General features: G+C 35.6%; 1 protein-coding gene across 1 annotated transcript in view; it reads right to left on the minus strand.

Annotated features, from left to right (window-relative positions):
- Positions 1 to 3,348: 3,348 nt before the first annotated feature.
- The window catches only part of RSRC1 (arginine and serine rich coiled-coil 1), a 441,173-nt gene continuing 419,384 nt past the window's right edge, over positions 3,349 to 25,137 (minus strand). Inside the window, exons 8-10 of the mRNA XM_005907366.2 lie at positions 11,572 to 11,678; positions 4,449 to 4,601; positions 3,349 to 3,801 (exon numbers count right to left, since the gene is read on the minus strand). Of these exons, the coding sequence (XP_005907428.1) occupies positions 3,709 to 3,801; positions 4,449 to 4,601; positions 11,572 to 11,678 (353 nt within the window). The 3' untranslated portion in view covers positions 3,349 to 3,708. The remainder of the gene's footprint in view (positions 3,802 to 4,448; positions 4,602 to 11,571; positions 11,679 to 25,137) is intronic.

Genomic DNA, 25,137 nt, shown 5'->3' on the forward strand with positions numbered 1-25,137 from the left:
CCAGATCAATTCATCCATAGTTTAGTGACCAAAAATGTCCAGTGTCTAGTTTCATTTCTAGCTTTTGTTACTATCTTAGCTGCTCACTTAAAGATTTTCACTTGATATCCAAACCAAAGGGAAGTCTGGCAAGGGGTTTAACCATATGCAAATGGATTGTATCATTTCTCTCCAAAACAATGTCTTCTATAACAGTACACGCTGGGAAACCAAACAGGGTCAGGAAACACACAGCGGCCCCATGGCTGTGCAAGCCTTACTGGCAGATGCGATTCATTCTCAGAAGCACTCAAAGTCTCCGTCAGCTACCATTGCACGTGTCACACAAGCATGGTGGTGACAGAAGACAGTGGCCAAATTGGCTTACTCCTCTGATTCTCCACCAAAAGGAAGCAATGATCAGAGAAGGCTAGAGGGTAACCAGGAACCTAAGATTTTGCCACGACTTTTAATAAGATGGAGAGGGAACGGCCATTTGGGTCTTTTACATGAGGGACTCTTCCCAGGGTGGGAAGTGCAACAGTTTCCAGCCTCCTTGAGCAGCTATCAGGAAGATGGAAATGGATAGCTGAGAGATCCTGTGGCTCCAGGGGCTTTTCATACTTCAAGTCTCCATTTAGCTGTGATCTCACCCATGAAGTCTTCCTTAATTTTCTAACTTACATTAACTTCCTTAATTTTCCAACTTTCTTCTTTGCAACCATGTCCTCTCCCTGTCACTAAGTATTATATCTTTTATGTCATACATATGTCTAGGCTTCATAACTAAACCTCCTGAAGGCAGGATCCCCATTGGATTCGCCATGTATACCCAATCACCCTTACTCTGTCCAGCAAAAACTAGGTAGTTAGAAAAATGTTAATGAGTAAGTAGATAAGTCTGACTGAAGAAGACCTGAGATTCCTCGAGTAAGCAGACAGTAGGTTACTAACTGCAGAGCATCTGGTGCTTCTTGTGGTCTTGGCAGAGAGGGAGATCAGGGAAATCCAGGGACAAAGCTGGGGTCTACTGGCCACGGCAGTTCAAGCACAGACACAAGGAGTACACTGAAGCTGGAGTGTAGCTTCTCAAATAATTACACATGCAACCATTTGTTCCATATTTCATTAAGATGGGCCGCCATGACAAAATGCTCCCTTGGCATAAATAGTACACTTTTTCTATCAAGGGCTTTCTTTTGTGTTACTTTACTGAAAAATCAAAGTAGGCATTTCTGCTATCAGTATCCTCATTTCACCTGCTGGGATGCTAAAGAGAAGTAGGTGAATGACTCAAAGTGCTTTCTTCTCATATCCTTGGGCATTTGCTTCCTCCTGACTAGAGAAGGCCACAGAAAAAAATGTTCTTCTTCCATTTTCCCTGAGAACACACTTGTTCAGAAATGAAAACTTGTATATATAGTTCTCATCATTTTGTATGAAGTCAACGTTTCAAGAAGTACGTTGAGATCTCATGTAAGTCGAAATTGTTGCCAGTAATCAACTGGTATGAAAGGAACTGTTCTGTTTTATAGATTCATTATATTAGGATATTAAAGAAGGCCTGCATGGATCGCCTACCTTGAATTTGGTGATATATTTGATAGTGGTCTATGAAGTCTTTTTCATTAAATTTGATTTCACTTATGTGGTAACACTGTAGTCTTCAACAGGAATTTGGGTAAACAAAGTTAATAATACATTAAAATAAATCACATTGGAAATCAGGAAGAAGGGGAATAGTCATTTGCCACGGGCCTTCGAATTCCCTGGATCCACCGGGGCTGGACCCTGGCAGTCATTGAGTTCCTGCAGGGACTAAAGTTTAGTTAATTAAAAAAATAACGATTCTCTATCTCATGAAAAATTTAGTTTTAAAATATAAATCTGCTGCTGCTGCTAAGTTGCTTCAGTCATGTCCGACTCTGTGCGACCCCATAGATGGCAGCCCACCAGGCTTCCCCATCCCTGGGATTCTCCAGGCAAGAACACTGGAGTGGGTTGCCATTTTCCTTCTCCAGTGCGTGAAAGTGAAAAGTGAAAGTGAAGTCGCTCAGTCGTGTCCGACTCTAGTGACCCCATGGACTGCAGCCTACCAGGCTCCTCTGTCCATGGTATATTCCAGGCAAGAGTACTGGAGTGGGGTGCCATTGCCTTCTCCGAAAATATAAATCTACTGCAGTTCAAACCTCTGTATTTAGACTACTTGCCAAAGAGGAACTCTGAGGTTAAGTATAATTAAAGTGGATCATAGTATTTTCACTATTTTATATATGAGGAATATCAGGCATTCTGAGAAAAAATGCCTAGTCCACCTTCTCTGGAGAATCATTAGTGGCCCAAATGACAAACCGTATTCTTTCCCAGACCACTAAAAAATACTTCCCCAAAGGGTGATAGTTCTGTTACTATTTATGTTATGTAATAATGAAATATAAAATTATTCAGTAACTGTGGTCCCTTTTTAAAGTCACTAAAATTTTGTATATGTTAAAAATCATGCAAACCTGAGCTCATACTGGGCACTTTACTTATAACTAAGGAAAAATATCCACTAGTGTATATTGAGAGAATGGAAACATGTTTGCATGGAAAGCAAGTATTTTGTCATTAGTCTGTTTCCAACCCTTTTGTAATTGATTTTAAGTTATTTAGAGTTTTCATTTTTAACAGGGATTACAATTTTAACAGTTTCAGAAATATAAAAAGATGGCATCAAAATGTCCTATATATTGGTAATCTGAGCCCAAGAACTTTTCATGCTTAGCTTCTGTTCTTAGCTTCACAGATACAAAATTGAGCAGAATAGAAAAGGGAAATATTCATGTCAGCTGTTGAAAACTAGTTTGTAAGACAGGCCTAAAAGCGTTTATCTCTGGCATGTTCAGTATGGAATGCATAGCTGATTTTCATTCAGCCACCAGAGAAAGGCATTCTACAATGACAGATAGCCTTATCAAACTTACAATTAGCTGGATTCTTCTGCAGTATACAGCAGTTGGTTAAGTAAGGCTGAAGTGAGAGCTCTTACCAGTTTTGTCAGAAATGATTCTCCATCATGAATATTTGGTCAACTGGTTAGGTCTAGTGTGAATGTGTAATTTTCAAAAGAAGGAGCTGAGAACTGCTAACATGTCCCAAAGAAGCACCTATTAAAAGCTGATCTCAAAGCAAACAAACCATCAATTTATTTAATTTTCAAGTAGCTTTTTCACTAAATGTATTATTTCTTTAAGATTACCACGGCTCATTCTGCTTCGATTGTTTACAGTGCTTGTTATTGTGCTTAAAATTTTGCAGTAAGGTGAAATAAAACATTCCAAACAGTTTTAAAATACATGGAAGATGAAATCTCACACTTATACAGCATATAGTTTGATTCTTTTATATTCACGACTAATCAAAATTGTGTCTTAAAACAGCAACTTGATATTTTTCAAACTGTACTCAGAAACACTACTGTATACCATCTATTTTAATACTAATACTTCTAGGATTAGCTTTATTAACAGTATGACATTTTCATGCATTCTTAAACTTTATACTAGTTTCAATATTCACAATGTTTAAGTTCAAATCAACTAGTAGAGCCTACATGAGAAAAGAATGAAATGAGATTACCCTTTTTATATAATCAGCTAAATTATTTTTAAGAGTAAAAAGTTAATACTAGGATTTAAAAACCTAAATTTCCAATGTTACTGTTAATTCAACCACATGAATATTACTTTAGGCCACAGGACTGCCCATTAGCCTTTCTTGTCGGAGAGCGATTAATCTCTTGAACCATTTTTCCTCAGCATCAGCTTTCTCAATAAATAACTGAAATGAAAAAAAAAAGAAGAAGAAAAATATCACTGTCTGCCAAATAACTTGGATTTGATCTTACAAATCATCTTTATAGAATACATCCTTTAGCACAACATTTAGATACTACTTAACTCTTGATGACTTCTTAACTGAAGATCATCTATTTGGAATAACCCTTGGAAAGTTTGGAAGGACTAATATAAAAATCATTAGCAATTTTACATTTCATTTTGTAAAGTTTATTTCCTACAAACTTTCTGAGAGACAGAGTGGTACGACCCTAATTCACAGAAGACAGCACAATATGACATTAAAGACATGCCCACAGTCAATAAGCCAATAAGTCAATAAGCAGAGCCAGAATTAGATCTTTTAGTGCCAGATGAAAAAATGAAACAAAACTCTTCTTTTTTGTCTATTTTTCTTAACCACATAAAGAATCTTCTAGAAATCAGGTAACATAGGGTGGCCCAAACCAGATTCAAATACTGGTAACAGCTCTAAGGGCTGGGGGTGAGCTGTCTTATGTTTGGCAAATATGAACATATGAATCCATTTTCTTCAATGGTCTTCTTGTCACCAGCCCAAAAGAACAGCAGTCTGAGTTAACTTCAGTGAACTAGACTTAAACTGACATTCTTAAAGCTTAAGGGTCTTACATTTGGATGAGCCAGAGAATTGTCATCTTGGTACTTGATAGCAGTAGGGATGCTGCTTGGGTCTATTTCCTTTTCATTACTCGGTGGATCAGCCACCACTGATGCGGGTCCTGATGTGGTTGCTGCATGCTTCACTTCACTAGCTTCCACTGCCTGAAACATAAAACACTTTAGATTTTGAATAATAATTGCTCAACTGGCCTCCTTTGAGATGATACTAACCGCAACATGGCCCTAGGATACTGAATAACAGACTACTCCTCAAACAAGCAAACAAATACAAAGAAATTGTGAAAATGTTATTCTTTCAATCAACATATTTTTCTTAAGAAATTTGTACTTATGAGTCTATACTATTGAAAAAGTATATACATTACACAGATGTAAATTCTATTAATCGAAACACGTGGGCAACAAATCTCCATTGAGCTGGTCTCTTTAGGTATAAAAAGCAAATCTAAAGATTTTTATTACTATTTCTTAAATAAGTGCCTTCAGTTCAGTTCAGTCGCTCAGCTGTGCACGACTCTTTGTGATCCCATGAATTGCAGCACGCCAGGCCTCCCTGTCCATCATCAACTCCCAGAGTTCACTCAAACTCCTGTCCATCGAGTCGGTGATGCTATCCAGCCATCTCATCCTCTGTTGTCCCCTTCTCCTCCTGCCCCCAATCCCTCCCAGCATCAGAGTCTTTTAACTGCCTTACTGAAATATAATTCCATATCACAATTCATATCGCTTTTATTACATCAGCAGAGTTCTGAAACTATCACTCCAAACAACTTTAGAACATTTGTATAACCCTCCTAAAAAAACACATACCCATTAGCAGTCACTGCTCCCCATTTCTCCCCAACTCTGACATCCCTAGGCAACCACTTATTTACTTTCTGTCTTTATGGATTTGTCTATTCTGTACATTTTATATAAAAGGAATCATACAATATGTGTTTTTTTGTGTGTGTGTGACTGGCTTCTTTCATTTAACATGTATATCAGTATTTCATTCCTGTTTGTGGTTGATCCTATTCCACTGTATAAAATATTATAGGCCAGGTACTGTGCTTGGTACCAGGGACAAAAGACTAATAAATCATTGTGCCTGCTTGGAAAGAACCAAGAGTGTAGTGCTGCTCAGGTTAATTTCAACATCTCCTTCCCTGAGCTAAGAGGCCAGGGAAGTGCCTAATTAACAGCAAGGCTGCAGGGATAATATGAAATGAATGATGAGATAAACTAGATGAGAAGTTGGAATTAAAAGTTAAAATTAAAAAACTCTAGATGATTGACTAGCCTTTTTTTTTCTACACCCATTGTTCTAAACCTATAGCTTTTCAATTTCCATGTTTTGTTGACTTTCCTACTTCTGAACATCCACTTCTCTGAATGAAGTGTAAAAAAGATGTCACTGGGGAAAACATCTAGAAAATGAAATACGCATGAATTAGTTATTAGAATGATTTATCTCAGAGTTGGAGATTAGTCTCTTTAACCAGTACTTACTAAGCACTACTAATTGCTCAGCACTGGGTACACCAGGGAGAATAAGAAGACATGTTCCATGTCCGAACTGAAGATGACATTTTGCTGAAGGGGTGACAGATCTCTAACAAAAAAATACCAAAATATATATATAAAGACAAATTGCAACAAGTTACAACAGAGCTGTTTAAAGAAATATTTGGTAAATTTGATTTGGAAGTTTTTTTCTTTTATTTTGCAGCCAATATATTTTCCCCCAGACCTCTAACATTACTACATCTCCAAAATACTGGTCACAGAAGACTCATAGCCCTAAGGGATATGACACTGACTTTTTATAAAACTGAAGGCATGTAACAGTAAAACCCCATATTCCGCAGAGAGGGAAGTGGGGAAGTATCCTAGCCCAGTGAGGTCCAAGACACAATTTTTAAAAATTATATGTTGCCATACAGGGAATAAAAGAGTATGCATACGTGCATGCCTAATCATTTCAGTCATGTCTGACTGTGCGATCCCACGGGCTGTAGCCCGCCAGGCTCCTCTGTCCATGGAATTCTCCAAGCAAAAATACTGAAGTGGGCATACTGTTCTGCGTAACCAGGCCAGGCTATGACAGGGCTCAGCTAGGAGACTGGCTGTCCATATTGAACAACCTTGAAAAATTGTGAAGTGTTGTTATTCTAGTTGCCAAAGATGCGGACTGCACATATTCAGGTGGCAGAGATAACATTCTATTATAAAAATCAGGTAATCTGATTTTGTTTTTACCTACACAGTATGCTTATATATACATAAGGTATAAAAAGAAAACAAAGTTCTCAATGGTTAGGATCAGAACATAAAAGTTATTATCTAATAATGGCTAATTTAAAAATGCGTGAGGAAAATGATTAATTGCTTCTTTAAGTGAGGAAAGCTGTTTTAGAGAAAATTTGACTTAAAAAAACCCCTCAATATGGCCAGCCCACGATCAAACATCTGGCTTCAAGTAGCACTGCCACCTGGTGGTTCAGTTTGGAACAATTTGTTTTAATCTGCACTTTGTAAGTAAAAGAACAAATGACCACGCTGCTTAGTTAGGTACCCTTTTTGAATACTGGTGGATATCAGCCAAATACAAGGTTAGGACTGAATAACTGATAATAAGTTTATCTGGGAGAGCAGTCTGAAAACAAGTTGCATCTTGGTTCCTCAAGTTGATGATGTATAAGGAACTATCAGATTGTCTATCTACTCACATTAGAGAAATAGGATGGTAGAGAGTTAAAACTAGTTAAATCACTGTGTTGCAGGAGACACACCATCTAGCATGTCACTGGTGATAGCCACTTTTCTGGTAATATCTCCCTAGTTAAATTAGTGGAATTTATACAGCTGAAGACTCTACCAATGGAAGGGGTCATTAGGTTACACAAAAGCCTTCTTTAGAGATACAAATTTTATACCAAACGTGTGTCGAATTGTCCAGGAGAAAAGGATGTTGAAACTCGGGTCATAATTTAATTTTCAAGAAAAGGATAGCCCATAAGATCTCCCCATGACCTGGATGAAATGGTCCTCTAGATAATTTACCTCCCTTTGCTAAGTCATCTCCTGATAAATAATTCATCTTCTTGGACATCCTGAATCTTTACCTCATATTGCAGACACAGACATTTTAGCAAATGGAAGGGATATCACTTTCTAAACTAATAAATTGGCCCACTGTTTTCTATTACAGTCCAGTGCGAATTTATGCTTTGCTGGCCCATCACTGCTCTTCTGATGATTTTGATATGTGACGACTAATACAAGTCCAGGTTTGGATAGCTAATATTTTATTAGCCTTACTGTACATTTACCAAGGTAAATGCCATCTTCTGAGGCTTTTTAGCATATTCCCCTGTTAGGGTCACTTCAAGGCATGCTTTCTTTATAACTTAACAGGGAATATGCATTGAGTTACAATTATGAGAGACATTTAATCAGTAGGAAAAAAGTGGGTTCTGGTGTTGGACAAATTTGGTTTTGATGCTGCTTTCAATCATTTATTAGATTTAACAATGGATTATAAAATTTGCTGAACCTCAGTTATAAATGTTACTAGGATACTAGTTAAATTATAAAAGTTAAATGTCTAGTATAATCGTAGCCATTATAATGGTAATTATTATTTTAGTTGTTATTTAAATATATATGAAAAAGTGGGGCTGGGATACAACATTGCTTTATACCATTTGCTTAGTGCTTTAACATTTCCAAATGGCTGTGTCGAAACAAACAGGTTTCAAGCTGATGTCTATACACGAAACCAGTAAGTTACTGTGTAAAGTAATTTTAAAACTCTTTGCTTGGTAATACAGTAGATCACCAAGCCTCAAGTAAGGAGAATTTTAGGTCTAGAGAACATAAAAAATTACATAAAACAATCTCTGGCATAACTAAAATGGAAATTTTTGTGTCTAAAATCGCTCTGAAGGAAGTCGCACACACATCCAGCACTTGGTCTTCAGTGATATAAGGTGGATTAGTAGCAGGAAGACGAGGTGTGGCAACAGCTTTCATTTCTTGAATACTTATATATGCCAGGCATGTGGTTAACTGTTTTATGTAAATATCTTGTTCATCCTCATAAAAACCTCTGCTACAGGTATTATCCCCATTTTAAGAGAAGAGAGTCAAGGTGTAATGAAACCATTACATAGTTGAAGGATATAGTCAGCAAATGGCAGAATCAGAATGTGGCTCCACGTCTGACCCTCATCTCATGCTTTTGACCACTGCTTTCTAATTGCTAAATGCAAGATTTATTGTAATCTGGTTTGCATTTTAGAGGAAATAAATAAAATTATTGGTAAAATATTTAAACTAAACATATTTCTAAGTGGCTCAACTCACAGTGCTGGATTAATATTTTGAGGCTGCTTCTGCTTCTCTGTCATTCTTATCCAGCCAAGAGCTAGCCTGTTCCAATTTTATATCTTTCTATGAATTATTGTTAAGGGGAAATTCTTTTTAAAAGATAGTTGAGACAGAAGGTGGGTTTCCCTCACACAGATTTCTTAAGGTTGCTTACAAAATGAAGAGACCCCCTAGGGGTTCCATCCTTGTCCTCTTAATCCTTAACTGTGGCATCTGAATTGGAAGTATAAGAAAAGCCATATTGAAACTGAGTAAATTCCAACTCAGCACTAAAAACTAAAGCAAATAAAAGCTGATTATTAAAATAATTAATAATGGTGGTCCCTCTGATGATAGAGATAGGTGAAATTCCTTTATATTGCTTTCATAGGAAGCCCATTTAACTACACAAAGGGTTTGTTATAAATTTGGGAAGAACAGTTTTTCTCTTGGATTTAATCAGTTATCTTAAGATTAATAACCATAGGAAATAATATTTTAAAACTTCTCTTGGGAATATAACAAGGTAGAAAAATTACTAATTCTGAAATTAAAATATATAGATATTACATTTATACATTTCAGAAGTCTTTTAAGAAATTCTGAAGAATTTCTGTGTTTATCAGCAAGGTCTCTGATTTGTGAGCAAGGAGACTCAGGGAAACTAAGAGGCGTATCAGAAAAACATAAATGAAGTAAAGTTTATACTTAAGACGGATTGAATACCTACAGTAGAACTTTTCAAGTTTTGTATACATACACTATACATACTTGGTGTGTAGAACATACTTAGATATTAAATAATTTAGATGCTAGTCTATAATTTAAAAATAAACATTTAATGGATTAAGAAACATGTTAGATATTTGATAATCATTATATTTAATTCTCAGTTACTCTAAAAAGTAGATATTATTAGCTTAATGTTATGAATTTGGAAACAGAGGCTTAGAAAGAGGTTGAGGTTTGCTCTAGATCATAAATTATGGTAGGAAGTGTAAAAGTTAAGTTCAAAGTCAGATCTTGAGTCCAAAGTTCATGCTCTTTCCACTATATTAAACAGGGTTTGGATCAATTTCCTCAATCACTGTCAATTTTACTAGTTACTGGAAGAACTGCTATTATCTTGGAAGAGAGGAACAGAACTGCAAATAAATTTATTATATTAATAATTAATACCAAGTGGGAAAAAGTTATTTAGAAGAAAACTCAGTGTGTTAACCATAGAGGAATAAATAGTTCCACAGAAAGAAAATGCTAGTTTATCTTAAGTGTGTCCGGTGAGAACTGGGAAGTCAAGGTGAACTCTAGAAAACAAATACTACTGAAGTCAACTTCAAAATAAATTACAATTCTCCTAGGAGAAGTGAATGACCCCATAACATGTACAAGTAAGATATTAAATAAAATGGGCAGCTATATTTATGAATGTGCATTTCACAGCTCCTTTTTCTTCAGAGATTGTGGTGGCAAACTACAAAATGTTCACACGAAATCAGCAAAATAACAGGGCAGGGGCATGGACTAACCAAGGTTGTCTAGTACATCCTGGCATCTTGCACATGCTCAATTCATGTCTCCAGAATGAATCATTTTAAAATATATATGGTAACTGAAAAGCCATCCATCTCACTAACAATAAAATAAAATGCTAACAGAACAACAAAAGGTCAATTTTTACCTATTAGGTCAGTAAACATGAAAAAGTCTGACTTAAAAAGTTAGGTGTTAACCAGGCTGTGAGAGGCACACTTCTCCCTGTACTTGGGGGTGGAATTTGAACTGATACAGTATTTTGGGAGAATGACTTTGGAAATAGGTACAAAAATAAACAATATTAACCTTTAACAAATAACTCCATCTTGAAAAATTTATCCTCTGGTGATAATAATGGATATTCACAAACATATATATAATACCTCCAAACGTACAACTGTTTAAATATCTACTTATCAGAGGAAACAAAATGAACGAATTATGATATTGGGTTGGCCAAAAAGTTCATTTGGGTTTTCCCGTACCATCTTACAAAAGAATCTGAATGAACTTTTTGGCCAATCCAATACATTCATCAGGAGAATGCCATACACACAGTCATTAATATATCTACAGATGCAGAATATTTTTGAATAAGTAGTAACTATACTACATCTTCATTATATGTGTGATATTAAAGAATACATGTATTTCACAGTAGACAGCCTTTTCTTCCTAAAAGAACACAAATTCCAAAAAATAACCCTGATAATGATTGAAAGAATAAATCAAATACTCAACAGAAATAAAATGCCAACGAAAGCTCCTTTTATTAGAGTTGAGTAAGTGATACCCATATATAGACAAAGAGTGTAGATAGATATACGTTACTATTTGGGCAATAATTTTATTGTTGAAGTTCTTTTCTAACTTTTCTCTAGCAATGTCAATTCAAAAAGCAGGTGTATCCATTTGAAAAGAAAATGGTGTATGTTCACAAAATGCACATTACTGCTATAGAACTGTCATGTTGACATTTTACTTTGTCTTCTTGGTGAATTTTAAAATAAAAATACCATCAGAAACATTTTTACAGGTTTTTTTTTTTTTTTAACAATTTAAACAAACTGATTCTCACCGATTTTTCTCTCAATAACATGCTGACACTCTCTTGCCCTACTTCATCTACTAGAAGAACTTATATTTAAGTAAAATCCATTAATAAAGCTTCTCTTTAGTTGGAATGTAAAGGCTTATTCATAATGCCTGGATGAAAACTTACCTTTTTGATTTCTTTACTTGATCTGAATGTTTGCTGAACAAAAGAATCACTTTCAATGGCTTCAATTTCTTTGACTCTTTTTACTTGTTCTACCAGGGTGGTTTGGTCTAAAAGAGAGCATATAATGTCCATGTATTTTGATGTGTAAGCTTGTTAACAGCACTATACCTAAACAATGTTCCTTCTATGAAGTAATATTATGACTTACAAAATTTAACTGGATTAAAAAAAAAAGACATTATGGTTAAGTTATAACAGAAACATTTTACCCCTAGAGATCCACAAATAGAACATTCCTTCTCCAAGGGATCTTCCTGACACAGGGACTGAACCCGGGTCTCATGCACTGCAGGCAGATTCTTTACTAACTGAGCTGCCAGGGAAGGCTCTGGTATAACAATATATAATTATATTTACATTAATTATATGTTAATTTTAATTATATATTAATTTTCTTCTTATTATTTAATCTATCAATGGGTTTCCCTTCCATGGAGTCGTAAAGTCAGACATGACTGAGTGACTGAACAACAAGAACATGGCATTATGCTGCTGCTGCTGCTAAGTCGCTTCAGTCGTGTCTGACTCTGTGTGACCCCATAGCAGTCCACCAGGCTCCTCCATCCCTGGGATTCTCCAGGCAAGAATACTGGAGTTGGTTGCCGTTTCCTTTTCCAATGCATACATGCATGCTAAGTCGCTTCAGTCATGTCCAACTCTATGCGACCCTATGGACAGCAGCCCACCAGGCTCCTCTGTCCACAGGATTCTCTAGGCAAGAATACTGGAGTGGGTTGCCATTTCCTTCTCCAGTGGCATTATGTGTGGGATTTAATTTTAAATACTTCAGGTCCACTCCTCCCCAAAATTGAAGTAGGCATTGATATATTGGTGGTTTAGTTGCTACATCATGTCCAACTCTTGTGACCCCATGAACTGTAGCCTGCCAGGCTTCCCTGTCCTTCACTATTTCCCGGAGTTTACTGAAACTCATGTTCATTGAGTTGGTGATGCCATCGAACCATCTCATCCTCTGAACCCCACTTCTCCTCTTACCCTCAATCTTTCCCAACAGCAGGGTCTTTTCCAGTGAGTCAATTCTTGCCATGTTACCCCTAAATATTTTAGTAGGCATCTCAGATAAGGGCTTAAGGAAAAAAACTAGCAACATAACTATAATACTATCTTTAAGTCCAAGATTATTAGGAACAATTCCTTAATATTGTCCTGTATAGTCCATGTTTAATTTTTACTGATTGCCCAAGAAAAGTGTTTTTTTTTTCTTTTTTTACAGTTGGTTCATCTGAAACAGGATCTAAACAAAGTCCACATATTACACTTAGTCAACAAGTATCTTAAATTCCGTTTAATCACAAACAGTCCACCAACCCTTCCTTTCATTGTCATTTATTTATTGGAGAAAATGGATCATTTAGCCTCCAAAATTGTCTATATTCTGGATTTTGCTGATTTTATTATCATGGTGTCATTTAACATGTTCTTCTCTCCTTCATATTTTCTGTAAACCAGCAGTTAGATCTAGCCAGGCTTAAGTATGAGGTTCAGTTTCTTCTGGTCAAGCATACATCACAGGTAGTGCTGTGTAATTCCAAATACATCAGATTAGGATGTGCTTCTTCCACTTTTAATGATGTTAAGCTTGATCAGTGTGTTCAAGATGATGTCAGTCCTACCGTATTATTAAGTTCTCCACTAAACTTTCACTTAATGGTTTTAGCAGACATTAATGATTGTTGCTTAAATCCATTATTTTATTAGGCACTGCAAAATGGTGATTTTTTTTTCTAATTCTATTATTTGTACCATATTTATTAACTCTGGTCTAAAGAACTTCCCTCATTGACTATTTTATGATTGAAATATAGTCTGTACAGGAAAAAGCAGAGTGTTTAATTCTCTTTATTGATCAATTCTGGTCCAAAGGTGACCATTATGAGCTCATGAATAATTATATATTAATGCATTTCAGTCCATAGGCATCATCTTCGCATTTTGATTCTACCTTTGCCAAGTGGGAGCCTCTTGGATATGAAGAGTGGGAGAGTGGGAGCACTCTTCTGATATGACCTCTTTTGTTAAGACTGGTAAGAGGTCCCATATAATCACGATGGTATGATCACTCATATAGAGCCAGAAATCCTGGAGTGTGAAGTCAAGTGGGCTTTGGGAAGGATCACTACAAACAAAGCTACTGGAGGTGATGGAATTCCAGTTAAGCTATTTCAATTCCTAAAAGATGATGCTGTGAAAGTGTTGCACTCAACATGCCAGCAAATTTGGAAAACTCCGCAGTGGCCACAGGACTGAAAAGATCAGTTTTCATTCCAATTCCAAAGAAAGGCAATGCACAGAATGTTCAAACTACTGCACAATTGCACTCATCTCACATGCTAGTAAAGTAATGCTCAAAATTCTCCAAGGCAGGCTTCAACAGTATGTGAACTGTGAACTTTCAGATGTTCAAGCTGGTTTTAGAAAAGGCAGAGGAACCAGAGATCAAATTGCCAACATCCACTGGATCATGGAAAAAGCAAGAAAGTTCCAGAAAAACATCTATTTCTGCTTTATTTCTGCACTATTTCTACTTTCTATGTCAAAGCCTTTGACTGTGTGGATCACAATAAACTGTGGAAAATCCTGAAAGAGATGGGAATACCAGACCACCTGACCTGCCCTCTTGAAAAATCTGTATGCAGGTCAGGAAGCAACAGTTAGAACTGGACATGGAACAACAGATTGGCTCCCAATTGGGAAAGGAGTACGTCAAGGCTGTATATTGTCACCTTGCTTGCTTAACTTATATGCAGAGTACATCATGAGAAATGCTAGGCTAGAGGAAGCACAAGCTGGAATCAAGATTCCCAGAAGAAATATCAATAACCTCAGATATGCAGATGACACCACCCTTATGGGAGAAAACGAAGAACTAGAGTCTTTTGATGAAAGTGAAAGAGGAGAGTGAAAAAGTTGGCTTAAGGTTCAACATTCAGAAAACTAAGATCATGGCATTTGGTCCCATCACTTCATGGCAAATAGATGGGGAAACAGTGGAAACAGTGTCAGACTTTATTTTTTGAGGCTCCAAAATCACTGCAGATGGCGACCGCAGCCATGAAATTAAAAGATGCTTGCTCCTTGGAAGAAAAGTTATGACCAACCTAGACAGCATATTGAAAAGCAGAGACATTACTTTGCCAACAAAGGTCCATCTAGTCAAGGCTATGGTTTTTCCAGTAGTCATGTACGGATGTAAGAGTTGGATATAAAGAAAGCTGAGTGCTGAACAATTGATGCTTTTGAACTGTGGTGTTGGAGAAGACTGTTGAGAGTCCCTCAGACTGCAAGGAGATCAAACCAGTCCATCTTAAAGGAAATTAGTCCTGAATATTCATTGGAAGGACTGATGCTGAAGCCCAAACTCCAATACTTTGGCCACCTGATGTGAAGAACTGACTCATTTGAAAAGACCCTGATGCTGGGAAAGATTGAAGGTTGAAGGAGAAGGGCACGATAGAGAAAGAGATGGTTGGATGGCATCACTGACTCAATGGACATGAGTTTGAGTAAATTCTGAGAGTTGGTGATGGACAGGGAGGCCTGGTGTGCTGCAGTCCATGGGGTCGTAAAGAGTTGGACATGACTGAGCGACTGAACTGAAGAGGTCCCAGGTTCATCCTGTACAGTTCCTGTCTTAGACTTGCGATCAGCCATTTCCCCAAGAGGCTTGGATTTCTTTTAGTGGGAAATGACATTTATTTAAAGACAATAACCTGAGCAGTAGGGGTTCCCGTTGTTTTTGGATTGTCATTGCTTCTCATATTTTTCAGTGGGTGGGATAGGAAATATGTATTTTTAGGAGAGAAAAAACAAATATAAGTTTATGCTGATATTACCAGCTGAATTCAAGATTATAATACTTTTTTGAGTCTTTTATATTTGTATATCATTCCTCTTATTCTAAGAATATTGCTGCTGCTGCTGCTGCTGCTAAGTTGCTTCAGTCATGTCTGACTCTGTGCAACCCCAGAGACGGCAGCCCACCAGGCTCCCCCATCCCTGGGATTCTCCAGGCAAGAACACTGGAGTGGGTTGCCATTTCCTTCTCCAAAGCATGAAAGTGAAAAGTGAAAGGCAAGTCGCTCTTAGCGACCCCATGAACTGCAGCCTACGAGGCTCCTCCATCCATGGGATTTCCTAGGCAAGAGTACTGGAGTGGGGTGCCAGTGCCTTCTCCACTAAGAATATTACTTAGGCTTTAAAGATATGATCAAAAGGACTTACTTGTTCTTTCTGAGTTGCCTTTGTATTAGCTTCAAAATAATAAGATAAACACTACTATTGAGATGAATTATGCAATTTAAAATTGATGGTTCTTTTTGATTTTAGGATTTGTTCCACTGATGAACTGTCAAAACACTATAAAGTCACTTGGAGAAATAATTCTCCATGTGATTATGTTACCAACTTGATATATAACAGTTAGGTTCATTTGTTTCAGCTTTTTAAAAAGTTTTTAAATCTTTTGCTCTGTTGTTTTCATAATTAATATTTTGTTTTTTGATTCCATAAAACATTCTTGTAAAGTCAAAATTAAAACATCATTCAGAAAAGTCTAGGTTTCCTTTCTGACCCCATTCCCCTCGTTCTTCCCCTAATCCACAGGCAATCATTTTTTATTAGGTTTTGATTTTTACCCTTCCATTGCTTATTTTTGAAAATATGAGCATACATATTCTCTTCTTTCTTACACACAATTAGCATGCTATACATTTCTATGTATATTACTTCTCTAACTTAGCACTATGTCTTTTAGCATAGAGACTTGCTCATTCTGTTACAGATATACAGTAACCTACTATATGGTTGCATAATAGTTTTTTTCCTACCAATACCTATTGATGGTCATTTGAGTTGTTCCCAGTTGTTTGCCTTTATAATTAGTGCTTTAATAAACAGCCACAGTCATGTGTCGTTTCATATTTTTGTATTTTTTTCACATGCCAGATGGACAGGAAAAAATGCAACTTTATGGATCACACACTCATGATTAGTCTAAGCTGAAATGAATACACAGCTGAATTAGGAGCTACTGAACACTCAGCCAAGGTATCTAAAAATGCTGGGATTTTAGCCTTTATGAATAACTGAATTTACTTAAAAAGCAATTGTAACAACTGGTTTAACAAGATAGAGCTACTTGCATCAAAGCAACTTCTACATACTAAGCTGCAAAAGTAAATCTGGTTGAATATGCTAAAAAATAAAAATTAACATTTTATGAAAAATCTTTGGTTCAATTTTTGGCCAACACAAATTATAAGTATATAGTCTTATGCAAGTTCCAGTTTATTTAAGAGAAAGACAGTCCTTCTGAAGATGTGTCCCTGACAGCTCTAACCAGTCTTTTCTCATGTGAGAAATCCTGCATGGAATGCGTGGAAATAATAGCTTCAGAGACAACACTTCCATCTTTGGAAGAATATATTTTCCAACATAAAAGCAAACACTGTCAGAGTGTCACGGAAGAGCAAATAGTTCCACATGCTTTAGAATAAAACCTCCTGTGGACTTTAATTATGCAATGTACAAATTGAGCATGCGAAACAAGAGAAGATTCTTTGCCCAGCTAACTTATTAATATTAACACATCCTGTACCAGAGAATAGTATTTTACTATTTACGTGTATATAGCACAGAAAAATCATAAAAGATACCATTCCAGGTGATTCAACTTTAATTTTTCAATATGAAAACACGTTTGTTTGCATAGGTCTTAATTACTCTCACAATTATTTCATAATCATTAGTTCCCAACCAAAAACACTATCTCTGACTTTAGGATGATGTCTTCTAAGTATCAACTCTTTGACCCTTCGGATTTTTTTCTCTAACATATTCTCTCATTTGGATTTACAAAGCACATCATTAGTATTAGATGTCAGAGGTGAGCTCACAAACAGTACTTGATGTAAAGCTTCCAGTGTTTGTAGCTTTAAATATGGGCATACAACCAGCTCCTAACACAAATAAAAGTGTTATCATAGAAGCTAGCCAAAGAGCCAGTATGTTTAACAAAATAGCACTGGAGAAATTATAAAGGATGGAAAGAAGATTAGAAGAAAAACAGAACATTATCTTTGTGTTTCTTTAAAGATGAGGGCTAACAAAGTGACAGGACAGACAGGGAAAGCCTGTCTGCCTGACTTACAATACGAAAATAAACCAACATAGGTTTTACCTTTCAATGCGGGGGGCCATTTTACTAGTGATATTTAAAGAGTGTGATATTTAAATTAAAGAGTAAGAGTGATATATAAATTACAATTTGAAAGATTCATAGGATATTTACATTTCCAGCCTTATAAATAGCTCAGCTCCATGCTGTTTGAAAACAGGCATAAAACATGTTTTAAATTGCTTCATACTCAAAATTCTAAGATCAATGCCCACAAATGTATGTCTTAGGTATAACCCAGTCATTTTGGGAAGCAGAATAAAACACATAATATATAGTAAATTGTTTTAAATTCAGGCTCTTAAGTTTTACATGCCAATTTGTCATTTAAAATTTCTATACCAATTTTAAGACTAGGAAAAATGTGGATTAAAACTGATTATTGTTTATATGCTTGGCATGAGGGCCTAGCATACAAAGTATCCTGCATTTACCAGCCGTAAGGTCAAAATGAAGACAAGTGACAATGTTACTGGGAGAATAAAAATTATAGGATGTTTTAAAATATTAACATGATAAACATGAAGTAAACATTTATATTTGCACTTGATGTTTTTGATAAATACATTATTGGTAAACAAGATGACTTTCATAGGTTGCTTTCAAGAAGTCTGTAGAATATTTCATATTTCATAGTAAAAGAAAAAATAATAGAGTCAAAGTTAAGTCACTAGAGACTAAAAAAGTCAGGTATTAACTCATTTGCTGAATGGAATATTATTTTGTTCCTCTTAAGATGACAATTAAAATCAAATATTTTGTTACCATTGATCTTATAAAAATTAGGCTCATCTGCTACTTAAAGTTGTATTTAACAATTTCACATGACACACAATTTTCTTTGAAAATATTATCAAATGGTACACAAATTTAAGATTGGTAAATAATGATGACAAGGTCCGATATAAATTTTTATTTGAAAAGACAAAATGTAAATCTGTAAACTATTTGCAGATTACAAACAAGCCCATCTCTAAACTGGCAGCAATGCCAGGCTGAAAACAGCAGATGGCACTATTTCCCAAGATGTAATCATGTGCTAGGGGACAGCATGAGTTTCATGAAAGGTATCTTGACTCCTTTTGAATATTAATAATTTATGAATTTCCCCAAAGTTAAAATGCATTTTATTTTATAAAGAGTTTGGGTTGGTTGGCTTCATAGTTACTGAGTTAGTTATGCTGCTTTTCTCTCCCAAAAGGGAAAAAAATTATATACTAATATACGGCTACAAATACATAAATAATACAATAGAATATCTTATTTTCATTTTAAATGGACTAAAATTTTAGTCAAGAAGGGAAATATCTGAAAAATCCCTTTTATGGTATAATACAGACACTGAAAACAAAACAAAGTCCTTGAAATGTAAAGTATTTTCAAGTGTTTTAATAGAAGGAAAAAAAGCAAACAGTAACAAACTGGTTATTCAATAAATAAGCAAATAAAGATGGCTAGTCAATAAAATTCATAAACAAATAAAACATCCTGTAAAGCTTACTTGGAATTCTATAGTTAAAGCAACTTCTCATGAACAAAAATTTTAATTAAACAGCCACTGGTTTCCCTCCAAAACAGTGTATTTTAAATAAGTTTCTTTCACAAAGCATACAAAATATATATTATAAATCCGTCCAACACTAACACTAACTGATATCCATAAATAATGTGAAAGATGAGAAAACTTCTTAAGTAGAATGTGGCTTGTCTACCAGTCTTCTGGAAGCTTATGGTACAGTACCAAGTTATATCTGCCAATGAGGCTCCTGGAGTACTCTAGTAACAAACCCCCTTGGATGGGGTCCAAGACAGACTTACAACAAACTGCTATCCATATCAAATTAAGTAACAGGAATATTTTTAATGTGACTGAACCAGTGAAGAATTTCTGATAAACATTTTAATAAGTGCAAGTGAACTGAGAATCAGACTAGGTTTTATGAAAAACAAAACCCTTACTGAAAATCTACACAAATTCCACCTCATTTAGTTCTTCTCACCTAGAATGCTCTTAACTTTTTCTATCACTTTCCCTTGGCATCTGTGAGAAAAGGACATCTTCCATAATTCATTTGGCTCTCAGCATATGTTACCTTGCACTGATATTAATCTCTTCATAAGCAAAAGCTTCATTTCCCCCAGCTATAGGGACATATCTTTTTGTGTCAACTTCAGCAGTTAGCATGGTGTGCTCTATGATTTAGTAAGCAGTCAATAAATACTTGCTGAAACTTAAAAATTAAAAGGCATGCTTCCCAGGTGGTGCCAGTGGTGAAGAACCCACCTGCCAATGCAGGAGATGTAAGAGACGTGGGTTCGGTCCCTGGGTCGGGAAGATCCCCTGGAGGAGGAAATGGCAACCCACTCCAGTATTCTTCCTGGAGAATTCCACTGACAGAGGAGGCTAGCGGGCCACAGGCCACAGAGTCACAAGAGTCGGACACGAATGAAGTGACTTAGCATGCACACAACGTGACTATTAAAAAAAAAATCATGGGGGAGCAATGTCAAATTATAAGAAATTTGTAACTTAAGAAATTAAATGTCTCTAATTAGTTATAACGGCTCTGAGTCCAGACTATCTGAATTAAACCCTGTCTCTGCTACTTACTAGCTTTATGACCTTTGGGCAAGTGGGCTGTGATGGTCTGTTTTCTCCTCTGTGACATAGGGAAAATAGCTGAAACATCATCGGATGGCTGAGACATTGCTTGTCTCCTTTCTTCCCTCTCTTTCTTTCTCCTTTCCTACTTCCAAATAGTTGAGCACATTTAGGCAAGTGTTCTGCATACCAGAGTTTAGAGACAAGAGTTTCTTCCCTCATGGAACTTATGTTTCAATGGGAGAGATGATTAATACACATGCAAATAGACAATGTAATATCAAGGAAAATAGAGGGCTACAAAAGGAGGCATAGGGCTCAGGAAGCAATAAAAGCACTGAATAACTGAGAGCTAGTACTAGAGCACTGATTTAGTAATTGTACTAAAGACATAGAAGTTAGCTAAAAAGTGAGTATAAACCTCTCAATTTCTGGCCATATGGAATCCTAATGGATGTCTAGTAACACACACTCCCTATAAGAGTAGTCCTCTGGTAGAAATCATGTTTTAAAACAGATATATATTAGTGTAGTGTTTGTAAGTCTACAGACCCTTGTTTTGATCATCAATATCTGGAATGCCTTTCTAGTGAGGAAGGTCACAGAGGCTAATTTTAAATATTAAAATGGTTGTTAAATAGGTCAGATGAGCTGTTATGGTAGCAGGAGCAGTCATCATGGCAGTAACAGAAGCTTACATTTATGGCATTAAGTGCTAAGCAGATTCACATGGATCACCTCATTTAATGATCATGACCATCAAAGATGGTAGTGTTAATATTTCCATTGTACAGATGAGAAACTGAGGCTAAGTAGCTTGGCCAAGGTCACACAGCTGGTTGGTGGTAGAAGTGGGATCCAATCCCTGAACTGTGATCCAGTCATTATTTACTAGTCAAATAAAGTCTTTATTCCCTCCTGCCAGGTAACATACTCTTTTCCCCACCTTCTTAACCATTTACTAGTATAATAAATGTCCTTAGTATTGTCCTTATTCTGCATTTTAATGCTTATTCCTTCAGTAAAATACAACATAGCTTTATTAGTAGAAGAGACACCATAAATATCATCTTGGTCTTCTGGCATTATCTTGAGCTAGATTACAGATGTATATTTTTGGAACCTTTCTTACTCAAATAAATTTTTAAAGAATTATATATGTCACATTCTGAAAATCTTTATTAATGAATAAAAGAAACAAAACTTTTAGAAAACCTATCATTCTTTCATTTAAGCCTGAAGATAATCTGAGTAGTAAATTACTACTTGAGAGCTGTTATTTATTTATTGTGCAGTAACTGTTGCTACAAAAAACTAGAATGGTTTCTGAGAATTTGACTACACAAAATATTAATAGACTACTGCCTTATGCTTGTCTCAAATGTAATAAACATGGGTAGTTAAATTCACTTTAATAAAAGTAATAATTCCAACAAAGCTAAAGCTACTGGATAGAAGAAAGGAATATAATTTGAAGTATACTGGATTAACAGGGCAGAATACAGACTCTGAAGTTGTTATTTGTTGTCCATTTTAATTTCAGAATTCTTATTGACTCTAATTAAAATTCTGTAGATGGAAGAGTTGTGTTTCTGAGGCACTTGCAGTGAATGCTGTCTGCCAGCCATCTCCAAACACCCCATAACCACACACAACTCGCCTGTCAGGAGAGCTAATGCAGACATCGCAGGGCACACCACATTTGTCACTGTGGCTAATATCAGAGATACGCAGCTCTTTTTTCTTAGCACACAAAAGCAAGATATGTAATTCAATGCTCAATTTACCCTTGTCTCGCAGGAGATTTTTCCCCGCTAATTGATAGAAATTAAGCCATTAATCAAGCCACTAGCCATCATTCAAACCAGAGAAGATGAATACAAACTTTCATCATAACCACCTTCCCCATTTTAGTGTTCATTAGCATTAATTTTTAATGCAATTATGCTATTCTTTTACGCTGAGCTCATAAATTACTGCTCTTTTGTTGCTGGCTGGCCTTGTAAAATCCAAACTAATGCTTTGTGCTCTGATCTTAAAGGCAATTACTAGATTCTTCTATCTTTTATATCTTTGCATCCCCAATAACCTATATATATGCACACATATAAAATAACACCCATGACTGACTATACCTGTTTACTTTTTTAATGCCTCTATATAAAATCTCTGAGAACATATAAATGTAGTAAAATGCACCTAAAGTAAATAAACACATATCCCCCCACGTACATAAAAAATACAGATGTTAATTATTATAAAGTAAGATCACATATACTCATATTATATTTTGGGTTCAATATAGATATTGCTACAGTTTCCCATGATTAAAGAGTAATATATCATTTGCAGTAAAGGTATAATTTTTATAACAAATTTGAGAAAATAAGAACATTAATATTGACTATTATACACATTTATAAGGGTCAAAAAACTACTAAAAACAGAAAGAATAACAATGAAATACTAAAATCCCTTAGTTCTTTATCTAAGGTTATCATTTTATGTTTAAATTCTTATTTAAAAAAAAACTATGCTGAAACTGGAAAGTTAATAAGATTTAAATGAAGAGTAATAAAAGGTCAAAGAACCATTTACCCAAAAATGTTTGTAAGTGCATATAATAACTCCATAGTCTTAAATTTTGCAAAGTTAATGCATCAGTTTATTACAGAATGACAGTAAAAGGAAAAGACAAATTTTCCATAAATAAATATTAAATCCAGAGACAGAGTATCCACTCAGTTCTCCAACCCAGAGAAAACGAAAAGATGTACCCTCCTTATAGTACTCCCCCCCACCCCCCCAACAAAGCAATGGTTATGCTCACTCCAAGGTGTGGAGGAGATAAAAAAAAAATTGCAACTCTCTTCTTCATATCACCCCAGTAATGGTTTTTGTCTTTGTTTGCAAGTTTTTACGTTCTGGCCTCCCACATGCTAGAGAAGGGTGCATATGTGGCATTCAGATTAATGAAATAAAACTTAATGGAAAAATTTCAGCTATACTGGCATTGGTGTCAGGACCCTTTGGACTTGTACAGCTGCCACGTACCCTAACACCACAGGACTGTGGTAGACAGTCTATTCAGGAGTCCTCTACCAAAAATAAAGGGTTTGAACTATTAACTTCTTAAGAATGAAGAAGGTGATGATCAGCTTGACTTCATCTTATGTTTCCTCTCATAGCTAGTTCTTTATTAGATTTCATCTTTAATAGAAAGTTATACATGGTTTAGAAGCAATGAAGTTTATTCTTTAAGGACTTAATGCTATGAACCTGGGTACTTGATATGCCAGGATAAGTGGACAGCCTAAATTCAAGTCTTTTGTGATCCATTCCTTTATGATGTCAGAAGTAAATAGGTACCTAACATATTTGAATATCACAGTTGTCAAGATAAAATTTATGAGTTCTAATACATTTTCTTAAAAGCATTTTATGTTTGGACTCATAAGCCATGGCTCTACCTACTCTAATTTCCCTAAACATATTGATAAAAATGCTGGGGTTCAGAAACAGGAATTGAAATTAACTTAGCCAACATCTATTTAATGCCTCTATCTGCCAGATGCTAGTCTGGTGCCAGAGATTTCTGGTTGAAATGACATTTGATTTTGCTCTCTCAGAGCTCATGGGAAAAATCGAATTTTTATTTATAATTTTTATTTGCAAGTAATTATGAGCTGAAGGTACAGTGGATAGGTACAAGGATTTGTATATTTACAAAGTAGCTTTGCATCTGTTATTTCATTTGACACTGAATCAGATATAATTTTTGGTAATATATAATATCCCCGTTTTTCAAATTGGGTATGTGACACTCAAAGTTTAAGAGATACTGTAAGAAGCAGAGTGGGGATATGAAACCAAGTCTTTGAACTTCACATTTTGTATGTTTCCCATTGCACCAAGTGTCTCTTTAGCCTTTGAAACTCTGATAACCTTACATGCCTTAAATGATGAATAGCTATGATTGCTTACGTGTATTTCATATTCTTATCAAATATATATACAATTTAATCTTTTAAACAGAGATGGGGTAGGGGGAATAGTAGTGGATGGTAGAAGACCTTAATTTCTCTTTCTTAAAAGCAGAATATTTTGCTATAATATTAAGGAAGTACAGGATACAAAATCAATAGTTTTAAAGAAACTACTAAATACTTCAAATTGAGCTTCACTGAAATATAATTTACATATTATGTATAATGATTATACTCACTTTAAGTATACAATTCAATGAGTTTTGATAAATGTAAACCACCTGTGTAAACAATACCCAAATAAAAATATAGAACACTTTGATCACTACCAACATTTCTTTGTGCCTCTCTCTGTGGTCAATTTCTATCTGTACCCTGACCCCAGACAATCACAGATCTGCTTTCTGCCAAAAAGGATTAGTCTCCATTTTCTAGAATTTCATATAAACTGTTATATTTTTTCATGTCTGATGTCTTTCACTCTCCATATTTTTGTGATAGCTCCAGGTTGCTGGGTACCTCTGTTGTTGTTTTTTTAATTACTGATAGAATTTTATTACATGAATATGTAACTCATATACAACAATATATATATTCAGTTCAGTTCAGTTCAGTAGCTCAGTTGTGTCCGACTCTTCGCGACCCCATGAATCGAAGCACGCCAGGCCTCCCTGTCCATCACCAACTCCTGGAGTTCACCCAGACCCACGTCCATCGAGTCA

Source organism: Bos mutus, chromosome 1, assembly GCF_027580195.1.
Source record: "Bos mutus isolate GX-2022 chromosome 1, NWIPB_WYAK_1.1, whole genome shotgun sequence".
Classification (NCBI taxonomy): Eukaryota; Metazoa; Chordata; class Mammalia; order Artiodactyla; family Bovidae; genus Bos; species Bos mutus.